Genomic DNA, 20,620 nt, shown 5'->3' on the forward strand with positions numbered 1-20,620 from the left:
GCAAAGCACTACAGAGACTTGTGCGCTTAGCTGAACGCATCTCAGGGTCTGCTCTCCCCTCTCTCCAGGACATCTACCTCAAACGCTGCAAAAGCAGAGCTGTCAAAATCATCAAGGACTCTAATCACTCTGGTAACCATCTCTTCATTTTGCTGCCATCTGGTAAGCGCTTCTGTAGCATGATGGCAAAAACTGAGAGACTTAGGAGGAGCTTCTTCCCCCAGGCCGTCAGGCTCCTAAACTCAAACTCGGTCTTATAACATCAACATGACTCCATTTAATAATCACTAATAATCAGTAAGTTATTCATAATTTTCTACGATTCGTGTTGCTGCTATGTAAATACCCTGTACAACCTGTTTGCATTCCTGCTTATATTTTTATTTTACTTTGTATTTTATTCTTTTTTCTTTTTTTTACTTCATTTGTTTTATATTTCTGTATATTCTTTGTGTTTGTATTCTATATAATTGTACTCCATATTGCACTGTCCATGGAGCGGACCTGACTTACATTTCACTGCTGGTTATACACATACTCAATGATACTATAATTGTGTATGAGATGAATAAAAATCTTGAATAATTTGACATTGGTTATATTAATTATTTGTTGAGAAAATGCTTATATATTTAATTCTCGAATAAACTTGTACTACATTAAAGGCCTATACAAAAAAACAACAACAACCTCTATTGACCCCTGACCAAACTGTGCTTTTCCTCAAGCTACTGATCTCTAAATTGTCCTCGCAGCTGCACAGTAAACCTACAACAGCTCTGCAACTGCTCTCTCTGGCTCTCAGCTTCAGTCTGTCCATCTGGAGCTGCTCTTGCTGAAGGAGGTGATGCTGAATCTTTTGAAAGATTTTCGAAACCTAAAATCTCCAGGCAGAAGGAGAAGGAGCGCAAAATTTGGACTATAAATTGGCTTGGATTCAGTCCCTAGATTACTCAGTCGACATCCTGGCTGCAGAGATTTTGCATCAAATAGGAATCAATCAGACTACGCTGTGTGTGGATTTAGTGTTAAGTTCATTTTTTTCTTCTGTCTGTGTGCACAAGCTGTTCATCATCCACAGTTATATAAAAGCTGTAATGCAATCTAATGAAGACAACCCGCATCTATAATAGCGTTTTTATGAGTATGCAAATGATTTATAGCATATGTGTGTGGCAGTAGTTCACAGAACGGAATTTATTTTTGGTAGGTCTGAAAATGAACCTGCTCTTTCTATGATGCTTAGAGTAGGCAGCCCCTTGCATAACAGGTAAAAGCCAGTTTCAGATTGAGGATGAGAGGGAGAGGATGAAAAATAGAGGGGTAAGTAGATTTCTCTATCCACCTACTCCTATTCATGCTGTCTCCGGCGTTTTCTCTCCTCCCACGTGCATCCTGTCGTGTGTGTGTGTGTGTGTGTGTATGTGTGTGTGCACAGACGTCAGTGAGAACTGTCACTGCGTAACACTCTGTACATGGTGATAACCGGATGGAATGTTAGGATATTAAGAGAGATGGACAGAGACTCTTTTAATTACATTAAAAAAAATAATTCCTTTGACATTTTTTCTGCGCAGCTAAACAGGTTTTAAGAACATTTTGCTAACCAGGGTTAGGGGTAATATAATAATAATAATGCATTATGAGTTACGTAATCAGATTACTTTTTCAAGTAGGCCTAGGCTAAATAGGAGCGCGTTACTTTTTGATTTAGAAGAGCTTTTTTTTCAAATAAGTATCATTGTTTTCACAATTGTTGGCTGACAGTTCTCCTGTCCCACTGCAGAGTTGTTGCACTGTAAACATTAGGATTAGTTCTAGACTAAATGTGACCATGCATTTACTAGAAATAGAATCAGTATTCCTCAAAATGAATTAAAACAATGAAATGCAAACTCATAATATGATACAAACCTGCAAGTAAATAACACAAATATCCCTTATGTATTTAATCCTATTTATTAACCAATGTCTTTTCAGCTGACCTTTGATTATCCAATTCAACCATACTAATAAGGAGAAGTGACTTTAGATAAACATAACATATGTGTATCTTTTTTTATTGCAGAACAGAATTGAACTTTCTTATCCTTCGTCCTATTCTTCATGCAATCCAGAATGGTAGCACAACTGAAAGGTTTGTTTGAGCTGCGCTCTCTACTGTACAGACATGAATTTATATTTCCTTGAGGTGTATTTATTTCACTTTTGGTGTGAAAGGGCTTTTTACATTTACCAAAAATAGAACTTATATTAAAACCAAACAAGCAAGCCCAGCCCAGATTTAAAAAGTAACACAAAGATAACTTAACATATTACTTTCTATAAAAATAACTAGCAACAAAATTTGTTGCTAACATTCGTGTTACATTATGGAACCAATTATTGTTTTTGTTTTGTATTGTTTATGCTCTCTCTAACATATTTAACAACATTAAAGACCAGATAACCTTGAGCAAATATTTTATTAATGTTTTTCAGAATTTGTCAGAACATTAGCCAAAGTGTTCTATTTTTTTTTTTTTTTTTTTTGAAAATGTAATATTTTATCAATCTCAGACCCAGGTATATATATATATTTTTTTTAGATATGTGAGATATGTGATATTTTTAGATATGTATTAGATATGTGACCCTGGACCACAAAACCAATCTTAAGTGTAAATTTTTCGAAATTGAGATTTAAACATAATCTTAAAGCTGAATAAATAAGCTTTCTATTGATGTATGGTTTGTTGGGATAATATTTGGTCGAGATACAACTATTTGAAAATCTGGAATCTGAGGGTGCAAATAATCTAAGTATTGAGAAAATCGCCTTTAAAGTTGTCCAGATGAAGTTCTTAGCAATGCATATTACTAATCAAAAATTAAGTTTTTATATATTTACTGTAGGAAATTTACAAAATATCTTCATGGAACATGATCTTTACTTAATATCCTAATGATTTTTAGCATAAAATAAAAATCTATAATTTTGACCCCATACAATGTATTTTTGGCTATTGCTACAAATATACACCAGTGACTTAAGACTGGTTTTGTGGTTCAGGGTCACATATGAAAATCCATCATTAAATAATTATTATATTTTTTAAATATGGTGTAAAAATTATTTATATCATTTTTATTTAAAAGAAAATCTGTTTATTTCTACCACAACGCATTTTTTTCCACTAATTACGTTTTTATTTTTTTTTAGTTTGGGTCTTTGGTTACCAAGGAAACAAAATGATCAGTGTAGAGCATGCTTGAGATGAAATATGAGACAAGATGTGTGAGGACACTTGACACGATGTGTGAATGGAATATTTTTATTGCACATCATCTCCAATGAGCTGTAATTTTGTCAAATTATGCAAGTGTGAAAATATGCATCCTGAATTCAATGCTATCAATGAATCCTAGCTAACAAGAAGAAAGAGTCCAAAATGTTTCAATATAATTTTCACCAATTTTATGTCCACCACAGAATGTTATCAAACATATCTGAAATGTGGTGTAAATGATGTTTCAGATAAATTATACACAGGTGAGAGTATGAAAAGCATGTTTTAGGAGCGTTTAATTATGAAACATTCACAGGCCAGACATAGGCCTACCGATTCTTTGAAGAAATACATGCAAAACAAGTTTTAGAGGAAAAGAGCCATTAGAAAGCATTTTATATTTAACTTTGCTCACTCGTCAGACAATATGTCAATGCACTGTATCAAAACTATGCTTTATTTTTTTCATTGCTTTCATATTTTTGTGTTATTTTTAGCAATGTTAAAGTCAATTTTTTCAAGATCAAAAAATAGGTCTTGACTGAATAGTAGCTACAAAAATTCCATATGAACAAGAACGTGATTTTGAACATTTCCCTAACCCCACCCGATACATACAGTAATCATAACCCTTTCCTCAATAAGTCTAAACAATCACATCACACTCACAAACACAACACATTTACATGAACACATTCACTATGGCACAGCAATTATCACATCAGTGCTGTCATTAGCACTCATTTAGTGTCAGCAGAGAGTGAGTAATAACATCTTCTGAGGGTGCGTGTGCATTTCTGCCTCATTGTGTTTCTTTAGAAAACGGCTAAGCATTCTCTTTTTTATTGTTCTGTGCAAGCATGCACACACACAAAATCTCAGCGTTAAAATATTAAAAATCTATTAGTATAATGGTTTAAACCTTGGCTTGTAAAAAGAGAATTAACATAATGACCTCTCTGTTGCTTCAAGAAATGAGCAAATGAACCTATCCTAGTCCTATCAGCTAAATATAAGCAAATATATTAGGTTATAGACTATAAGCTCATTTTCTCTTCTTAAACAGCTTTTTTTACAGTAAACCCTAATTTCCTTAATTTCTAGCTATACTTTCTTCGTGGTTTTTATATTCTTCTAATGGATTCGTAAATTCAACTCAAGTTTCAATCACAAACTGTGCAGTAATGGGCTTTATATTATATGTGAATAGTAAATAGTGCAATCATATGTGCATTTACCAGTAAGAAAGAGCTCATGGCGCCACCTTGTGGCCCCCCCCCCCCCCCCTCAATATTTCAATAAACATAAAATGTATTTTTGATATGACAGGCGGATATGCGGATATTTGAACTTCAATACATTACTCAAATACAAATTAAATACATTTAAACGTTAATAAACTTACTTAAATATATATATATATAATTAGTAATTTTAAATGTGTGTGTGTGTGTGTGTGTGTTTATAGAACAAATAGGCTACCTAAATAGCAGATAAAACAAGACAAAAGGTACTAATTTTATATGCAACCTAAAACCATTAATCATATGTTGCTATAATAATATTTAATACAATCAAAGATAATGAAAGGGAAATTTTCTCTTAAACTCTGTCTCACGCTATACGCCATGACGTCATCGAAGCGGCTCCGCCCATCAGTGGGACCTCAGAGTCGAGGCGGAAGCGGAAGGCTAGCAGTGGGCGCTGAAACATGGCGCGCACATACTCACGCACAGTCAGGATGACAGCCGGCGCGTGTGTGTTTTCTGCGCTTATCGCAACATGTGTAATGCTCCAGCCCGCGTCGGCCAAGACGGACAATTTAAGAGTAATCACAGATGGAAACTGGGAGGAAATCCTGATGGGAGAATGGATGATCGAGTTGTGAGTTATTGAGTTGTGCAAAAAAAGTCTATTTATGTTTATCTATGCATGTTGATTAATGCTGCACGTGAATCTAAATGATCTCAAATATCTAGCTTCAGATTACTTCTTATTGCAGTGGTCTTGTGTTGGGCTCAGGATAGAGGAAGATCATTGGTCTGAGGTTAAAGGCATAGTTCACTCCCCCAAATGTTGATTCAAAACCTCATGACTTTCTTCCTTGAAACACAAAAAGAGATGTTAGGAAGAATAACAGCCTCAGTCACCATTGATGTTCAATGCATCTGTATCTGATTGGTGACTGTCGTTCTGCCTAACATCTCTAACATCATGACTGTGAGTAAAAGATGTCAGAATCTTCCCTGTCCCTCTCTCCAGAAATGTTCCCCTGCACACTGAGCAATCGAGTAAGAGGATTGTAGTTAAATGGATCCAATGGAAAACAAATGAGCCTCTGTCTTTGTGTCTTCACTGGCTGGGGTTGTGTTATTGGATTAAAAGGTTTGTCTGTCTGCTGCAGCTTTGCTCCGTGGTGTCCAGCCTGCCAGCAGCTCCAGACTGTGTGGAGTGAGTTTGCAGAATGGGGAGAAGATTTGGGAGTGAATATTGCCAAAGTGGACGTGACCGAGCAGCCAGGTATGACTCTATCTGCACACATCTGCCTTCTCTGCTCACGTGATCGCCTGTATTCATGATTCTCACACTCGTCTCTCTCTATGCGCTGCAGGTTTGAGCGGGAGGTTTATCATCACAGCTCTTCCAACTATCTACCAGTGAGTTTCTTTCCATTTTCATACATTTAACCCTTACTTTAGAAGTTAGTGAGCTGGTATTGGTGACAGATTTGATCAAATCAGAAAAGTAAAGATAGTTGTGAACTATTGAAGTCTATACTGTCATTTTTTGATTAACTTAATGCATCTTTGCTAAATTAAAGTATAAGTTTTATTTTGTTTAGATAGATAGACACCAGCAATTGTCTTGTTTACATCTGTGTGGTGTAAAGGCAGTTATAAATGGTTAAACATGGCTGTTCGTGTGTGTGTGTTGCAGCTGTAAAGATGGTGTGTTTCGGCGGTATCAAGGAGCCCGATCTAAAGATGACTTCCTGAGCTTCATTGATGAGAAGAAATGGCAGAGCATAGAGCCGGTCTCTTCCTGGTTTGGCCCCTCATCCTTCCTGTGAGTGCATGCTGTGTGGGTGTGTGTGCTGGGGTGGTTTCAAATTGTATAATAATGCAATCGCTCTGGGCTATATCTCCAGTAAAGGGAGTTTAGAGAATCCACAGCATGTGGTTAATGCTGATTCACAAGTTGGCAAACTTTTAATGTAATACTTGCAGGCTATTTTTTAAGTTTGATTTGACATCATTTCTGATTTTTATTTTATTTTAGGATGAACGCAATGTCAGCCCTCTTCAGGTTATCCATGTTCATCAGGGTGAGTGTGTATGCCTATTATTATTTAACTTCTGCATTCCTGTCAGTTTTGTGAATTCATACACTTTTCCTAGAGATTATTTGAATAATTTAGAGTTATAATTTACAGGCACATATAATTTATAACTGAAGCTAATGGTGAAGGAACAGCAGCAGACACTGCAAGATAATATAGTCAATAATGCTAAATAAACCCCCTGACCTAAAGTAGAGGTGACTGTATCATTATTCTGCACATGACACAGCATAGTGTAAGCATAAATTAAGGCCAGAAGATATATGTTTGTTTAATGACTCAGCAAAGAAATATATTTAATTGTAAACACCTGACCTGATGATGTGTTCATAGAAATTTCCATGCAGTAATTTAAATGATTGTTTAATTTGTGTTTCAGCATTGCCATAATTACTTAACGGAGCAGCTGGGCGTCCCGGTTTGGGGCTCGTATGGGATCTTTGCTCTAGCGACACTCATGTCAGGATTGGTCCTTGGATTGGTGAGAATACACACAAAACACACTAATATTTAAAAGTTTAAGGTTGTGTGATTTTTTTTTATTTATTTATTATTATTTTTTTTTTTAATGGCTTTTTAAGTAATTTGTGCTCACCATAACTGCATTTAATTAATAAAAAATGCAGTAAAAGCAACTTGTGAAATATTATTACAATTTAAAAATAACTGTTATATTTTAATCTACTAGATTGTAATTTACTTTAGATGGCAAAACTGAATTTTTTAATAGCCATTACTCAAGTCTTCAGTGCTGCACGGTCCTTCAGAAATCGTTTTAATATGCTGATTTGGTGAAAGAACATTTCCTATTTTTATCAATGTTGACAAGAGTTGCTGCTTGATCATTTCTGGAAACAGCGATACATACATTTTTAAGGTTGCTTTGATGAATAGAAAGTTCAAAACAACAGCATTTGCTTGAAATTGAAATATTTTGTAACATTATAATGGTTTTTACTTTTGGTCAATTTAATGTGTCCATGCTAAGTTAATGTATTCATATCTTTTTAAAAGTTTTACTGACCCCAAACTTACTAACAGTTGTGTACATAAGGTATATTTCAAGTGTAAATTTTGGAGTGGGTAATCCCAGAATGCATTGCAGCGAACTCATTTATCCACAAATGTAGATTTAAAAGTCTAAATAAGTACAAATAGTATCAAAAACATGCTCAATTTAATTTTGTATGCTTTTACATCTTTTGCTTAGAACATGCTAACATTAAACTTTATTGGAATCGTTTTCAAATGTCTCCTTGATTTTCTTTCTCTCAGATACTGGTTTTCATCGCAGATTTTGTGTTCCCATCACGCCGTTTTGCACAAGATTATCACTACAGTAAGTGTGAATGTTTATTTGAACCCACCTGCTTGACTACAGGAACATGTAATGTACCTGAGATTCAATAATCGTGATGATTAAAATAAAAATAACATGACAATAAGAAAACTATGGTGAAATGATGCTAAATGTTTTTAGGGAAACTGCCTGCTGGGCAGGCACGTCTCCTGCAGCAGTTGGAAGATGAACAGGAAGCAGATGGAGAGGAAGAGGATGATGATGATGATTACGGTGGAAAGACTGAAGAGTGGCGGCGAGCGGATGTAGCCGATGCGCTCAGGAGAAGAGGTGTGGGTGTGCCGGAGGAGGACACCTAGTGGACTGGAGAGGAACTGCTTCTCGCTCACTGTGCACAAAACCACCACACAAACCACAGCGCTACGGCACGCCTTGGCAACGCTTATTGAGCTTGATGATGTCACGTGTGATGTCCTAGCTTCCTCTGAAAGATTGATGTGGTTGTGCTTTTCTCTCTTACTTGCCGCTGGTTTGTGTGTTTTCTCTTTTCCACCTGTCCATTTTTAATTATTACACTCCTTGCTATGCAGTATCTCTAGAGTGTGTGTGTGTGTGTGTGTGTGTGTCAGAGGAATATTAGGACTTACTTTAAAGGGTTAGTTCACCCAAAAATGAAAATTCTGTTATTAATTACTCACCCTCATGTCGTTTCAAACCCGTGAGATCTCCGGAACACAAATTAAGATATTTTTGATATCTTCCTCCCATAGACAGCAAGGGTCTTTACACGATCAAGGTCCAGAAACATAGCAAGGAGATCGGTAAAATAATCCATGTGACATCAGGGGTTCAACCATAATTTTACAAAGCTAGAGAATACTTTTTGTGCGCAAAAGAAAGCAAAAAAAATGACTTTATTGAAATTCTTCTCTGCGTCACCCTAGTGCCATTTTGGAGAATATACCCGCTGGACGGAAATTGCATACGCTCTTCTGTGTTAGCCGCATACCGGCTGCTCTGTTGTCGTTCAAATCAAAGTGTAAATATACGTAAAAGACGTATCCGCGTGGTGCGGCTGACACAGGAGAGGTATGCAGTTTCCATCCATTGGATATAATTCAAAACAGGGCTACTCTGACATAGAGGAGATGAACTGTTGAATAAAGTCATTAATTTTGTTTTCTTTGCATACAAAATGTATTCTTGTAGCTTCGTAAAATTACGGTTGAACCCCTGATGTGACGTGGATTATTTTACTGATCTTTTATTGATCGTGTAAGGACCCTTGCTTTCTATGGGAGGGTCTGAGAGCTCTCAGATTCCATCAAAAATATCTTAATCTGTTTCCAAAGATGAACGGAGGTCTCACGGGTTTGAGACGACATGAGGGTGAGTAATTAATGACAGAATTTTCATTTTTGGGTGAACTATCCCTTTAAGGAATTTCCCGATTCACAGTTCCAATATTCCCCAAACAAATACTGAGCAAAAGAACCTAGATCAAACCACAACATCACTGTGAATCTGTTGTAAATGAGGCTTTTGGGAATATAAAAGATTTTTGTGCTTTACTTTGTAAATATTTTATTATTTGAGCTTTTTGGATGCCTGTTATATAAAGCCAGAATGTTCAATTCGCTGTTTTAAACGTTTTTTCTTCCAAGTAGAGTTTAGCTGCTTCTTTCTCTTCTTTTTTTTCGTTCGTTTGGTTTTTGTGTTATAGAAGTTTTGGAAAACTAGAAAATGCCTGAAATAACACTTGTTTGTTAATGTGTATTACATTGGTCTCAAACTCAATTCCTGGAGGGCCACAGCTCTGCACAGTTTAGCTCCAACCCTAATCAAACACACCTGATCCAGCTAATCAAGCTCTTCAGGATCACTAGAAACTTCCAAGCAGGTGTAATTTGAAGCTGGTTGGAGCTAAACTGTGCAGAGCTGCAGCCCTCCAGGAATTGAGTTTGAGACCACTGGTGTATTATGTGTGATGATTGATTATTATGTGACACCGAAAGACACTTTCATTAGTTCATGTCACATAGGACATGATTTGTGTTCTCATAATTTGCTTTAAATTAGTTTTTCCTCATTTTCCATACCCTGTTTCTTTAAATTTAGTTTAATGATTAGAGCTGGCGTGTTATGTTTCAGGTAATTCTATATTTCAATGGATTTTAGGATGTATCTTGGTCTTCCAACTTTTTGGATACAGTTTATTTGTTCCCCTTTTAGTTCTAATAGTTTTCTTCTTATCCTAACTATGTAGTTTGACCCCTGGCATTTGACTGATCTAATAGAATTAAAGTGTTTCTCAATGTGTTCTGCTCATTTGTCCAAAGCAGAACAATTCTAACGTGGGAATGTCTGTATTTACAACTGTATTGCTTAAAGTGTGTGTATGTGTGTGAGAGACTGGTTTTGGAATGTTTCTGTATTTGAGATGGCGTGAATCTGGACTGTTAATAAACAGTTTAAAGCTGTAGTGTTGAGTGTTTTCACAGACCTGTAATCAAAAGGAGTCTTAAATGCAAATATGTTGGCCTTTATTTGACATTTTACATTTCAAAAGTTTGTGGTCAGTAAGGTGCTTTAAAGTCTCTTACGCTCACCAGGGCGGCATTTAATTGATGAAGAATACAATAAAAACAGTAATATTGTGAAAGGTCATTCCAGTGTGAAAGAACTGGTTTCTATTGTAATAGATTTTAAATGTAATTTATTTCTATGATCATAAAGCTGATTTTTCGGCAGCCATTACTCCAGTCTTTAGTATCACATGATCCTTCAGAAATCATTCTAATATGCTGACTCTGTGCTAAAGAAACTTAATAGAAAGCTAAAAAAAACTGCATTTATTTGAAATAATTTATTTCTTGTAACAATGAAAAAGTCTTAATTCAATGGATTCTTGCTAAATAATAATTATTATTATTTTTTCAAAACCCTTTGGACAGTTTAGTGTACAGTGGCCCACAGAAGTATTTGGACAATAAATGTATGAAAAGAAAAAAAATGTTTATTTTAAAGAAAGTTTTAATAATGACACAATAGATGTTCAAAATGAGAATATTGTCTGAGAAAAGGATTGGTATTGCAGCATGGTTTGATATTTTAATGCAATAAGATTCACAGTGTGATTTTATTGTCAAATTACTTTTTGTTGGCTACTATAAAATGAGTGAGATTTAGTTGTGAAGCCTCAAACACAGTGATTCTCAACCAGGGGTCTGGGGGGGCCTTGACAAACCTCCAGGAGAGCCCCAATAAATCTTAGAATAATTGAGTTTACATAATCTATACATAATCTTAATTAAATGTTACATAATCTTAATTTAAAGTATTGTTATTTATTTTATTTTATTGCAGTAGTACATATCAGCTTATATAGGATGGGTAAAGAGTGGCCTTGGAATCAAAATGGTTGGGAACAATTGCTCTAACATGTACTTTATATTCAACATGCATAGAAAATATTTCAAATGCTTTTGCATCTGTAGAGGGCAGTATTTTTTAAGTTTTCTCTAGTCGACATATGGCCTTAGATAAGACACTCTCTCTGTCAGGGCCTCTTTAGTGAGAAAATGTGTTTAAGAGTTTATTTGTTTGTTGAGCAAGCTGGAATTTAAGACCTCTCTGAAGAATCTATGCCAGAAATATGTAAGGGGGGGGGGGGGGGGGGGTTGACACATCCAGTTCATTCTACATTTATTATATCCTAAAATTAACATGAAAGTTGCCACTAAAACTAAATGGATGTTGTCGATACACCACACAAACAATTTTTTGGGGGGTTTTCAGTTTGAAGAGCTGTGGTTCATGGATGTTCCGGGATTCCCCAAGCGCAGTGTATGTTTATCAGAGCTGGGTGGTGTACGCTCACATCCAGAACTAACATCTGGAAACTTCTTTCTCTGTTCTTGTCTCATACACACACTTTCACTCTTCCAGACACAGCTGCTACTGCTGGAAACTTCACACACTCTGACTGGTTTTCACATCTTCTGTACATGCATCTGGTGCTTGTTTAAGCCAGAAATACACTTGCATTCTGATTCTGAGGTTTGGAGATTTCTGTCCTTCATAATTCACACAAAAACACAAAAATGTTTATAATATTAGCAGTTTGATCATTACTAATTAAGTATTAAGTAATCAGTAATTTCTTAAACTTTACAGTTGGGATTAATTGTCTTAAGTTTGAAAAATTGTTAGTTGTGAAGAAAGTGTTAGTTACTTTCTTTTTTAGATGATCATTGTATACTTTTACCATAAAGCTATTATATGCAAAACTCTTCAAATTCTTTACTATAAATACACTAATGCGCTGCATGTTGTACATATATATTGTTTTTATCATTGCATGATGTACTTAGTTGCACTACCTGCATGCATTTTCAAGATTTACATTGTTATTTTTACATTTAGAGCTTCTTATTTGGCTGAGATACAACTATTTGAAAATCTGGAATCTGAGGGTGCAAAAAAATCGCCTTTAAAACTGTCCAAATGAAGATCTTAGCCATGCATATTATTAATCAAAAATTAAGTTTTGATGTATTTACGGTAGGAAATTTACAAAATATCTTCATGGAACATTATCTTTACTTAACCTCCTAATTATTTTTGGCATAAAAGAAAAATGGTTAATTTTGCAGTACCCATACAATGCATTTTTGGCTATTGCTACAAATACACCCGTGCTACTTAGTTGTGTGGTCCAGGCCAGGCCACATATATATATAAATTTACAAAGAAACTGAAATAGTATTTTCCTGTAAAACAATAGTTAAATGTTCATAATGATTTATGAACATTTTATGTTCATAAATCATTCTTTTTCCAGTTTCGGGCATATGTAAAATCTCTAATACGCAACATTACATGGAAGTATCTTGTTTATTTACCCTGTCAGTTTGTATTGTGAATGTCGTTCAATGATGATGAAATTCAAAAGAAGTATTCATTGTCAGATGCACGTACACACATTGCTGGAGGCTGCCTGTGCCATTAACTTGTGCCTATAGTTGCATAACCAATGACATTGCCTCATATTGAAACTCTCTCTCACACACAAAAGAAGAGCTCTCTGTGTCTGACATCCTTCTCTCCTGTCCTCAGGGATATGCTAACCTCCTTTTCAGATGCTCTACTTTGATTGTGTTGCTCCACACTTTTTAAGCATTCACATGCATGATGTTCACGATCTTAAAAATTGTTGGAACAACCTTGAAAGCCCAGGAGACTAGTGATAATGTGGAAAATGTAAAAGAGTTTTTCTTATTGGAAGATGCAAGAAGTGTAAAGTTTCTTTCAATGTGATTGTGAAACCAAACACTTCCCTGCACGGTCAGTGTTCCCCTCGGATAATGTTACTACATCTACAAAATATAAAGTGCTCATGTTGACACAACATGCTGCTGTTTTTCACTGATACAAATGGTGCATATAATCCGCCACAGTCGAGACACTGATCTCAGTATTGTGAAAATAAAATGGCATTACAGCCGGATCAAGCTGACTGCAGTTATGAATTACATTATAGTTGCATTACAATTTAGCAGTGAGAGATGAGAATGTACCATTAGCACAGAATAAAATCTGTCAATATTTTTTCTTATCATTAAAAAGTTTGGCATCTGTATTTAAAAAAACAAAGAAACAAACAAAAAAACATAAATACTTTTATAGCAAGGATACATTAAATTGGTCAAAAGTGACAGTTAAGACATTTTAAATATTTCAAAACATCATCCTTCAAAAGTATCCAAACGTTTGACAGCACAGCACAACTGTTTTCAACACTGATAATAATAAGTTGATAATAATATGTTTCTTCATGTGACACTGGAATAATGGTTGCTGAAAATTCAGCTCTGAATAAATTACATTTCAAAACATATGAAAATAAAAATATATTAAAAAAAGTATGGGAATTAATATAATTAAGTTTGTTTTTTTAAACTCTAAATCTAATAAGAATAAGTTTTATGTGATCAGAATTTTTTGATTGAATTTGTACTTATTTAGCAGCAAAAATGTAGTTACAGCAAAAAATAATGCTTCTTCAGTCTGTGAAACTGATTATACCAGAATAGTTTCATTTAGAAGGTTTATCACAAAGACACTTGATCTCAGGCTAAACTTGAGGCATCAGAGAGAATCTTGTATGTTGTTTACAGGGAAGGTTCTCGTTCTGAGCTGACTGTCATTAAAGGTAATTACTGTAATTCTCAGCACGCATCACTGCTGCACAGAGCAACATGGGACGGTCCAAACATATCATGGGATTCTGAAGGGAAGGAAATAAGTATTATTTTAGTCGCTGCATCAGAGTCCACGTTCCTTTTGCTTTTTGCATCCCCATCTATATTCAAAACTAAACCTGCTCTCCAATTCTGTGTGAAACTAGAGATTTGCAGAAGGACAGTGATCTGAGCAGCAGGTGCAGAAGTCACAACGTTCCTGGTTGGAATGTGCTTGTCTGATTTATCTTCCCATGAGCCCGTGCCTCCTAAAAACACACATTTTCAGATGCCAGAGCATGACTGAAACATGGGCCCACGCAAACTCTCACAGCACTACACAACCATTTGAATGACAATCAAAAATTGCTCATTTCACTCCATTGCTCATATAGAGTTAGGAATTTAAATCTGTCCAATGGAAGATTGTTTCCGCCAATAAAGTAAAAAATAAAAAAACTTGAATTCACATTTCTGTCTTTTTCCTCACAATTCTCAAATAAAGAGAAAGAAAATAAATAATAGAATTGTGAGATATAAATCCAGAATTGTAGAAGATATGAACTTGCAATTCAAAAGAGATAAGTCTGAATTGTGAGATTTAGCAATTACAGTTTTGCAATTACAATTGGAAGTTGCAATTACCTTTAAAACTTTTTATTTCATTGCAAAAAAAAAAACTCACTCAGAATTGTGGGAAAAAAATTGTCTGAATTGTGGAACATAAACTCAGAAGTGCTGCTTGTTGAGAAGCAAGCTATTCCTTGTGAACGGACCCGATCCATATCTAGGGACTAGATCATATCATAGAGACTTTCATATGCACCTTATATATTATAGAGTTATATAATACCTCTGTATTTGACCTTATATCGTTTCATGTCTTAAAATAAACAGCAGCTGTTTCTCTCTAGACTGTTTACCACTAAGGAGCTGTAGAGACATTGTGCTTTTCACTGCCCAATTTAGAACTTTTTCTGTCTCTCCAACCCCATATTACCACCCCACCCAAACCCATTTCCTGAGGAGGCCTCACAATACACACACTCACACACACGCTCACACATAAATATACAAACACACACAGACGCTCATAATTTTTACTTTGAAAAGAAAGTTTGAAATGAAAGAACCACTAAAATGCAGTGATTATCTTCTGACTGCGGCATTGCAAATGATGCTAGGGAACCTATGATTACAGAAAAAAAAAAATACAACAGACAAACATATTGTTTGAGCACTCTTCTATACTACATGAAGGACACGCTTGCATTTTTGCAAGTTACATGTTTTTTTTTTGTATTATACGAATCATTGCTGTTACATGAAGAATCTTTAACATTCATGGAATTTTTAAAGTAGACGGTTCTTTAGATTATTTAAATGCTCTTTAAGCTAAGAAAATGGTTCTTTCAAGACATGTTCACTGAAAGAATCTTTGGGGAACCAAAAATTGTTCTTCTATGGCATCACGGTACAAAACCTATTTTGGAACTTTTATTTTTAACAGTATGCTAAAAAGAATCCAACGCAAATGCATCCTGCAAAGATAAAGCTGTGAAGGTTATCCTATAAAGTTTGAGTTTTGGCCCTGCATGTTATGGGTCTGAGTGATCTGTTTAGGTCCCGTGGTCTCCAGTTACAAACGGCAAGAACATCTGGATGTATTTAGCTGTTTGCTCTGCCCGGCTACAGTACAGCCTGAGCTCAGAGGCATTAAAAGTTGCGTTGTTCTGTTTTTGAAATATCATTCTCGGCAAAAAGATGATTTATCTGTTAAACAAAACCTTTTTGGTCAGATTGTTTACACCAAAGTGTTTGCACTTAATGTGCAAAGGGAGGAAATGCTGGGAAAGGAAGTGGTTTCCTTAGAGTTTCCTGTGCCTAGGCTTGATTCTTTACCCCACTGGGATTTTGTCCTGGTCTTGTTTTGCCAAATCAGCAGTGTCATGGTGGCGGTAAGGACATGGCTTTGCTTTCACATTGCCGAGGGCTGCTGGGATACTAGAAGGTCAAGCACTGACCAACACTAAACATGAGAAGTGTTCTGCACTGATTCTGTTTGTGAATGAGTAAACTGTTGTGGGCCCTAAAAGTCTTGATTGTTTGAGAGAAAACAATGCTGTTTCCCCTCTGAGCTTTTACTGTTCTTCCTGAGAATGGAACCACTGGAGGAGAGAGCAGCACCAGTTTGTATCAGCATGCTGTGTCATCTCACACACATTCATGAATGCACGATTGTAGCAGAAGGAACTGATCTGGTGACAGTTTGGAGAAAGTTTCAAACAGAAGCATGAACAGCTTTATAACATGACACTGGAGTATTTGTCCAACACTAGAATATTTTAAATGTGGCTCCAGTTTTTTAAAAAGACATTTCCATTCACACATTATTGTTGCTGACAAAATCTTTAATTATTATGAAAGATATATGCCTTTATATTCTTTATTAATTAGAAAATAAATAAAATCTGGACCAAATAATAATTATACTTCTGAATAAATAATTATACTTCTGTCCACACACAGGCACAAATATGAGTCGATCTCCTTAAAGAACAGAGGCCTGCTTTTATCCGGGATGATACAAACACACAGGAATTCAGGTCACACATACACATAGCATTTAATCTTATACAGTAAACAGACGATGGGCGTCTTTAAGCAGGTTTGGGGTAGCATAAAAATAAGCTGTTTTGTGCATTACAGAAAAGCTGATCTGCTTGATCTTTACCAACAACAGTGTGACTTAAAGGATTATGGATATTACAGAGGAGAAATTGCGAAAAGAGCATTACACCTGCACAGGCAGAGGTAGTGGAAATTACAGATGTACATTATTAATGATGAAAACATTTTACTAGAGGCAAATCTGTTTATTTTGAAAATATTAATACACAAAACATGTGCAGACCACGTAACCAAAACCAAACACATGTTGTAGCAGGTTTTTGACCTTCACGTGTGACTACAGTATGATTTGTCTTCAGTGAAACTAAATAGGAAGCAGTAATGTCTCTGGACTCTGGACTGCGCATAGAAACCCAAACAGGACCAAATATTTACTTAAATCTTCTCTGTTTCCCCCTGCAATATAAACTACAAAATCAACCCACTTTTCCCACTATAAATACCTGATTTTGTGTTACAGGCCAAGCTCTTTATTCTTTAAAAATATAATTCAAAACCCCATTAGACTGAGACACATCAAGAGAGACTCAACCAGAAGCTCAACTCAGAAGCTGCTTGACCTCAGATCTCTTTAACATCAGAACATGATGGGATTTGATGATGAACAGTATAATTGTATGTTGCCAAAAATCAATAGACACAGTCAATTGCCTCATCCTGCCTGTCTTAGAGAGCCTAATATGCAAAAACAAAGCATGTTATGGATTATGGAAGTTAAAGACAAATATATTTTATCAGTATTGCTCAGTTTGCAAAAACAATCAAAAATCCTGTTTATAGCAATCCACTTACAATGGAAGTCTATGGAGAAAAGCATTGGACAGAGGATAAAATCCTCTGTCCAATAAAAAGGTTATACATCTTTACATGTGACTAGAATGATTTTATCATTTTTTAATCTTGTCTGTGCAAAGTTAAGTCCAATTGTCCTCCTGTCTTGACCTTGTAAAGGCAGCAAAACGTGGTAACACTTGCATATGTACAAAGATGCTATAAAGTGACTGTTTATGCTGAGAGAAACCACAGGAACTATATCTGTAACATTTATCCACCCAAAACAGTAGACACACTGTTAAAAGATATTTTAAGCCAATTTACACACATTTTTCCACAGAAAAATTAATGTAAACACTTTAACAAAAACATGAGCAGCAGCACATTTCTGCTTTAAGCCCTTTGGAATGGCTTGCCCCGCAGACTTCCATTATAAGAAATCTGTCAGATGTTTTTACTTGCATGACACACTGTATCTATATCTATATATATATATATATATATATATATATCTATATCTATCTATCTATCTAGCCTATATATATACAGTGGGGAAAAATGTATTTGATCCCCTGCTGATTTTGTACGTTTGTCCACTGACAAAGAAATGATCAGTTAATGGTTTATTTGAACAGTGAGAGACAGAATAACAATAACAAAATCCTGAAAAACGCATTTCAAAAAAGTTATAATTTGATTTGCATTTTAATGAGTCAAATAAGTATTTTACCCCTTCGCAAAACATGACTTAGTACTTGGTGGCAAAACCCTTGTTGGCAATCATAGAGGTCAGATGTTTCTTATAGTTGGCCACCAGGTTTGCACACATCTCAGGAGGGATTTTGTCCCACACCTCTTTGTAGATCCTCTCCAAGTCATTAAGGTTTCGAGGCTGATGTTTGGCAACTCGAACCTTCAGCTCCCTCCACAGATTTTCTATGGGATTAAGGTCTGGAGACTGGCTAGGCCACTTCAGGACCTTAATGTACTTCTTCTTGAGCCACTCCTTTGTTGCCTTGGCCGTTGGGTCCTTGTCATGCTGGAAGACCCATCCACGACCCATTTTCAATGCCCTGGCCCTGATGGTACATGGACCCGTCCATCGTCCCTTTGATGCGGTGGAGTTGTCCTGTCCCCTTAGCAGGAAAACACCCCCAAAGCATAATGTTTCCACCTCCATGTTTGAAGGTGGGGATGGTGATCTTGGGGTCATAGGCAGCATTCGTCCTCCTCCAAACACGGCAAGTTGAGTTGATGCCAAAGAGCTGGATTTTGGTCTCATCTGACCACAACCATCTCATCTGACCACACTTTCACCCAGTTCTCCTCTGAATCATTGGGAAACTTCAGACGGGCCTGTACATGTGCTTTCTTGAGCAGGAGGACCTTGCAGGCACTGCAGGATTTCAGTCCTTTACATCGTAGTGTATTACCAATTGCTTTCTTGACTATGGTCCCAGCTGCCTTGAGATCATTGACAAGATCCTCCCGTGTAGTTCTGAGCTGATTCCTCACCGTTCTCATGATCATTGAAACTCCATGAGGTGAGATCTTGCATGAGGCCACAGACCGAGGGAGCTTGACAGTTATTTTGTGTTTCTTCCAATTACGAATAATCGCACCAACTTTTGTCATTTTCTCACCAAGCTGCTTGGCGATGGTCTTGTAGCCCATTCCAGCCTTGTGTAGGGCTACAATCTTGTACCTGACATCCTTGGACAGCTCTTTGTTCTTGGCCATGGTGGAGAGTTTGGAATCTGATTGATTGATTGCTTGCTTCTGTAGACAGATGTATTTTATACAGGTAACAAACTGAGATTAGGAGCACTCCCTTTAAGAGAGTGCTCTTAATCTCAGCTCTTTACCTGTATAAAAGACATCTGGGAGCCAGAAATCTTGCTGATTGATAGGGGATCAAATACGTATTTGACTCATTAAAATGCAATTCAATTTATTACTTTTTTGAAATGCGTTTTTCTGGATTTTTGTTGTTGTTATTCTGTCCCTCACTGTTCAAATAAACCTACAATTAAAATTATAGACTCAAATTATAGACTCATTAAAAATATAGGGATCAAATAATTTTTTTCCCCACTGTATATAGATAGATAGATAGACAGATAGATAGATAGATAGATAGATAGATAGATAGACAGACAGACAGACAGATAGATAGATAGATAGATAGATAGATAGATAGATAGATAGATAGATAGATAGATAGATAGATAGATAGATAGACAGACAGACAGACAGACAGACAGACAGACAGACAGATAGATAGATAGATAGACAGACAGACAGACAGACAGACAGACAGACAGACAGACAGACAGACAGACAGACAGACAGACAGACAGACAGACAGACAGATAGATAGATAGATAGATAGATAGATAGATAGATAGATAGATAGATAGATAGATAGATAGATAGATAGATAGATAGATTTTTTTTTTTTTTTACAGTTCTAAGACTTTAGTTAAAACAAAAAAATATTCTGCTCTTCTTGTTCTCCTCTGTTACTGGGTGATTGTGTTAACATCAAGGACTCATGTGGAATCTCATAACAACACATTTGGGCTTCACATTCACACAGCTAGAATGAAGACAAACACTCTATCAATGAACCTGTGTGTTCTCACACTCTTGAGAATCTCACACAGGGTCATGACCTGAAACGGTCTCAATTTGTTCTCTTCACTTTGTTTCCCCTTCACACCTTCTCACTTAGCAAAGGTGCATATTAACTCCAGTGTAAACAATAAACCTGGGTAATCCCAATTCAAACAGTTTAGAAAAAGAAACCTTAACCCTAATTCCTCCATCCTAAACTCTGCTCACAACCTTTCTGTAATGATTCTATTCCTCCTAAATTAAACATTCACTTTTGGTAGGCTAGCCTATATTTAGATTTTTTTTTCTTCTAGAAAAAAATTAACCAAAGTATTGATGACTCATCCTGCTCTAGACAGGTTTTTGACCAATCAAATGCTCTGAGAAG

General features: G+C 36.0%; 1 protein-coding gene across 2 annotated transcripts; it reads left to right on the plus strand.

The window, feature by feature from the left end:
* Window positions 1–4,935: 4,935 nt before the first annotated feature.
* Window positions 4,936–10,390, plus strand: LOC306884406 (thioredoxin-related transmembrane protein 1-like). Of its 2 annotated transcripts, none has more exons than XM_079440227.1 (9): window positions 4,936–5,153; window positions 5,674–5,789; window positions 5,881–5,926; window positions 6,207–6,335; window positions 6,549–6,594; window positions 6,989–7,090; window positions 7,885–7,948; window positions 8,090–9,693; window positions 9,854–10,390. In XM_079440227.1, the coding sequence occupies exons 1-8, from the start codon at window positions 4,981–4,983 to the stop codon at window positions 8,266–8,268; spliced, it is 855 nt and encodes a 284-aa protein (XP_079296353.1). In that variant the 5' UTR covers window positions 4,936–4,980; the 3' UTR covers window positions 8,269–9,693; window positions 9,854–10,390. The 2 variants fall into 2 exon arrangements, with proteins under 2 accessions (XP_079296353.1, XP_079296354.1); XM_079440228.1 differs by having other exon boundaries at window positions 4,938–5,153; window positions 8,090–8,145; window positions 9,862–10,390.
* The last annotated feature ends 10,230 nt before the right edge of the window (window positions 10,391–20,620 follow it).

This window comes from Barbus barbus, assembly GCF_936440315.1.
Source record: "Barbus barbus genome assembly, chromosome: 18".
In the NCBI taxonomy this organism is placed as follows: Eukaryota; Metazoa; Chordata; class Actinopteri; order Cypriniformes; family Cyprinidae; genus Barbus; species Barbus barbus.

What these genes read in the sequence shown, in the direction of transcription:
- LOC306884406 (XM_079440227.1), top strand. Translation starts at nt 4,981, where the DNA reads ATGGCGCGCACATACTCACGCACAGTCAGGATGACAGCCGGCGCGTGT. An exon ending in TTTGGCCCCTCATCCTTCCT is followed by an intron (nt 6,336 to 6,548) that starts GTGAGTGCATGC and finishes ATTTTATTTTAG; the next exon opens with GATGAACGCAATGTCAGCCC. An exon ending in CAGGATTGGTCCTTGGATTG is followed by an intron (nt 7,091 to 7,884) that starts GTGAGAATACAC and finishes TCTTTCTCTCAG; the next exon opens with ATACTGGTTTTCATCGCAGA.